The sequence below is a fragment of the Mus pahari genome, chromosome 3, assembly GCF_900095145.1.
Source record: "Mus pahari chromosome 3, PAHARI_EIJ_v1.1, whole genome shotgun sequence".
Taxonomy (NCBI): Eukaryota; Metazoa; Chordata; class Mammalia; order Rodentia; family Muridae; genus Mus; species Mus pahari.
Genome location: NC_034592.1, coordinates 112,261,183 through 112,265,431, shown reverse-complemented (window position 1 = coordinate 112,265,431; position 4,249 = coordinate 112,261,183). Strand labels below are relative to the sequence as shown.

At 43.5% G+C, this 4,249-nt stretch overlaps 1 protein-coding gene across 1 annotated transcript in view; it reads right to left on the bottom strand.

The window, feature by feature from the left end:
- Ttl (tubulin tyrosine ligase) overlaps nt 1–4,249 on the bottom strand; it is a 28,181-nt gene that overhangs the window by 15,205 nt on the left and 8,727 nt on the right. The window contains exon 3 of the mRNA XM_021193982.2: nt 2,761–2,993. Within this exon, the coding sequence (XP_021049641.1) occupies nt 2,761–2,993 (233 nt within the window). The remainder of the gene's footprint in view (nt 1–2,760; nt 2,994–4,249) is intronic.

Sequence of the window (4,249 nt, the reverse complement as noted above, 5' to 3'; positions counted from 1 at the left end):
TACATAAAATAAACAAACAAAAAAAAAAAAAAAAAAAAAAAAGACTTAACTCTTCCATTTTCCTTTACTGTTACAGTTACTATATGGTGGTAAGTTTAAAAAGCTATAAAAATAAGGGCTGAAGAGATGGCTCAGTGGTTTAGAGCACTGGCTACTCTCCCAAGGACCAAGTTTCCATTTCCAGCACCCAGGCAGCAGCTTACGACTTCAGATTAAGGGGATCTGATGTCACCTTCTGGTCTCCTCAGGTACTGCATGTATACAGTGCTCAGGCATACACATAAGCAAAACCCATACACATTTAAAAGATTAGTTATAAAAATACATCTATTTGCCTCTCTCCTTGTGTTATTTTGCACTATTTTCCTGATTAGGTTGTGGGTCTATGAGGATACAAGATTGTATCTGTCTCTTCTAATCCTGAGTTTCCAAACACTTGTTCATTAATTTGTTCATTTATTCAGTACTGAGAGGTGCCAGTTGCTACATGCTGAGACCATATAGGGTGCAGATGTGACATGATCTGGGTTTATTTTCACAGGGTCTCTATCTGCTGCATTGTATATAGACTGGGGACAATGGTCCCAGAGAGAGGACAGGGAATGGGACTCCATATGAGAAGGGAAGTGGTCCAGTACACAGGTGGATCACGATGGTAATGAACAGTAGCTAGATGCTGGATATATTTTGAACTTTGAGCTAACTGTACCACATATATAGTAGCTATAAGTAATACTTGTTTAACAAGCATAACAGCCATGTGTTTGTTCTATGAATTGCATTGTTTAGTTCCGACCCTGCTAAATGCTAATATACACCACTCACCTCCTCAAGCCTTAAAACAAAATTCTTCAAAATGTTATTCTCTGTTCATCACTTCCTGCTGCATGGTGTCCCTCTGTCCTGCCTCAGTGGGGTCCAGGAACCAATGATGTCCTCCTAGCAGCCCCCTGACTCTTGGGCCACAATCTAGAATTCCCAGTTTATGACCAGAACCAAACTAAAAGACAGTACTTAGACAGAGTGACAAGAAAGAAGCAGATGGGCTGGTGAGATGGCTCAGTGGGCAAGAGCACCCGACTGCTCTTCCAAAAGTCCCGAGTTCAAATCCCAGCAACCACATGGTGGCTCATAACCATCCGTAACAAGATCTGACGTCCTCTTCTGGAGTGTCTGAAGACAGCTACAGTGTACTTACATATAATAAATAAATAAATCTTAAAAAAAAAAAAAAAACTTAAAAAAAAAAAAAAAAAAGAGCACATGACAGTAGCTACAGGGAAGATCTGTGGTTACTACATTAGGAGCCTTCTCCTGAGCCTAAGTCGGAGTTGATATTTTGAGCCTTATTCTTTTCTGGGCATCCATTCCACACAGGTATTGAGTGCATGTGTAGAAGATACAGAAGCAAACGAGACAGAGTCTGTGTTTATGTGGGGCTTCTAATGTGTAGTGGGAACGGCCAGGACTTGTGACAGTCCTGGGAAGACACTAACAATGCAGGTTAAAGATACAGAAAGGAAGGGCATGGGGCCATTTTAGACCAGAAGAGCCTTCTCTGACAAAGGCAGTGTCTGAGCTGATGGAGACACATCCCAGGTATAGAGGCAAATTTATCTATTTTGAGGGGTTCAAGGCAGTCTTTGTGTCTATGGCACAGTGAGCAAGGCCAAGAATGGGAGATGGCTTCAGAGATACTGGGAAGTGTCCAATGGGACGGACTCCCATCAGGACTCCAGAGCCATCCTAAACGGATCAGGAAGTAACATAATCAGATTTGTGTTTTTAAATCATCACTCTGTCTGGCAGGATGAGAGCTGGCAGAAGGGTCACAATGCAGTCACTGGCTAGAGAGAGACTGGTGGTTTTGATCCAGAATGGGAGTGTTAGAAATATAAGAACCTAACCCTGAACATATTTTGAAGGTAGCCCCGGCAAGACATTAATGTACTTGGTATAAATTATAAAGAAGAGGAGGAATCTAAGATTTGAGGCTTCATAGACTGGGTGAATAGTGGGATCATGTATTAAATAAGAAATGCGAAGGAGGAGCAGGCTGAGTGGACAAGCTGGAAAGGATATGGAGAACTCTGTGTCCAACACTTTGCATTTGTAATGCCTTTTAGAGACAACGAGCATCCCACAGACTCCAGAGCTCAAAGTGAAGACTCAGCATAAACATTAGGAGGCGACATAAGGCCTCTGAAAGTTAGGACTAAAGTCCAATAGGTAGAATATTAGCCTTGCATTCAGAAAGCCTGGAATCTCATTCCCAGAACCCAATAAAAACCAAGCACGCAGTGCATGCTTGCAATCCGAGCACTCAGGCAGATGGAAACAGCAGGCCAGGAGTTTCAGGTCAGCATTAGCCAGCACAGGCTACTTGAGAACCTACCTCAAAAAATAACCCCCCCCCCTTTTTCTTTTTCGGAATAAAAACTGGACATGGTCTTCTGATTGTGATGATTCTGTGTGCAGTCATTCATCTACATACAGTAGGGACTGGTAAGACAGCTCAGTGGGTAACGGCGCTTGCTGCCAAGTCGAATGATCCAAGCTCAATCCCTGGGACCCACGTGGAGAGGGAGAGAACAACACCTGATGCACGTGCTCTGACCTCTATGTGTGCATCTACACACCCCACCCTCAAAACAAAGAAATGAAATAGCGCTGAAACCTAATGTGCCACGGAACAGCACCCAGGAAGATCCTGTACGGGACACAGAGCGCCGCAGTGACAGCACAGCAATGGCAACTTACCTTTGGCACCAGCTGATGACTTTGCAATCCAAACATTGCCCTCTCCGTCCTCTTTCTTTCTGTTATAAGAAGCCAAGAAGAATTCTCTCTCATCTGTCCTGGAGTTACTGACCGGAAGTTGGATGCCATTCTGCGCTGGAGCGACTGGCGTCTTGAGGTTAGTTGGATAAATCACATACGACTCAGGGAACCATAAGCAGGACTCAGACAGCTCCGGACTGGTCTTGACTAGCCTGGCAGATGACAAACGGTCAGTGTCTGTACTCAGTAAGCTGTCACCTTGCTCAGAAAGGCCGATGCTTCCCTCCAAAGCTTTTCCAGAAGCTAAGACCCAGTCAGTTTTCTTTTGTATTCACTCTGAGCCTCCAAGGACAGGCCTCTAATGCATCACACTCTGGTGTGATTCCAAAGCCATGTCCTGGTTAATTCAAAGGCTCATGGTAGGCTGGGAGTGTAGGGTCCTAGGTTTAATCCTCACCACCACATAAACCAGACTTGGTGGCCTATAATCTTAGTATTTGAGGGGGCAGAAGAAGAAAGGTCAGAAGTTCAAGGTCTGGAGACCAGCATGAACGACTTGAGACCCTGGCTCAAAACAAACAAGCAAAGAAATAACAAAACAACAACAAAATCCACAAGACTCAGAATGTAACTCTTTTTAAAAATGTATCTATTTAAAAATTCAATGTAGGGGGCTGGTGAGATGGCTCAGTGGGTAAGAGCACCCGATTGCTCTTCCGAAGGTCCGGAGTTCAAATCCCAGCAACCACATGGTGGCTCATAACCATCCGTAACAAGACGCCCTCTTCTGGAGTGTCTGAAGACAGCTACAGTGTACTTACATATAATCAATAAATAAATCTTTAAAAAAAAAAATTCAATGTAGCCCTACACTGACACCTTTCAACCAATGTTATACTAGCTAGATCCAAATAAAAATGGGAGCACACCTTTGGTCCCAGCACTGGGAGGCAGAGGCAGGTGGATCTCTAGAGTACAAGGCTAGCCTGGTCTATAAGAAAAAAAAAGTGAGAAGAGAGGAAAATATTTGAATAACTAGCAAAAATGATATCTTGGTCCAGTTGGAGAAAACTCTAGGGGAAACTTCCTAGTCTACTTAACTTCTCAATCTAAATCATCCAAACACTAAGCAGTTTATTTTAAGTACTTTATTTCTTGATTTTTGCTCAGGCTGTTATCCTGACATGATAAAGAAGGAATCCTTCCCACGGGCAAGAGTGGACCTAAGGAAATGCCTTCTGCTCCCAGAATGACATACACCACAGAAGAGTGCTAGGATTAAAGGTGTGTGCCACCACACCCAGCAAAAACATTTTAAAAAAGGTGAATAGTGACACCTGAGGTTAGTAAGAGGTAGGGTTGGTCTCCGGCCTAAATACACTCAATACATACACAAACATGTTTGCATTCTCTCTCTCTCTCTCTCTCTCTCTCTCTCTCTCTCTCTCTCTCTCTCTCACACACACAC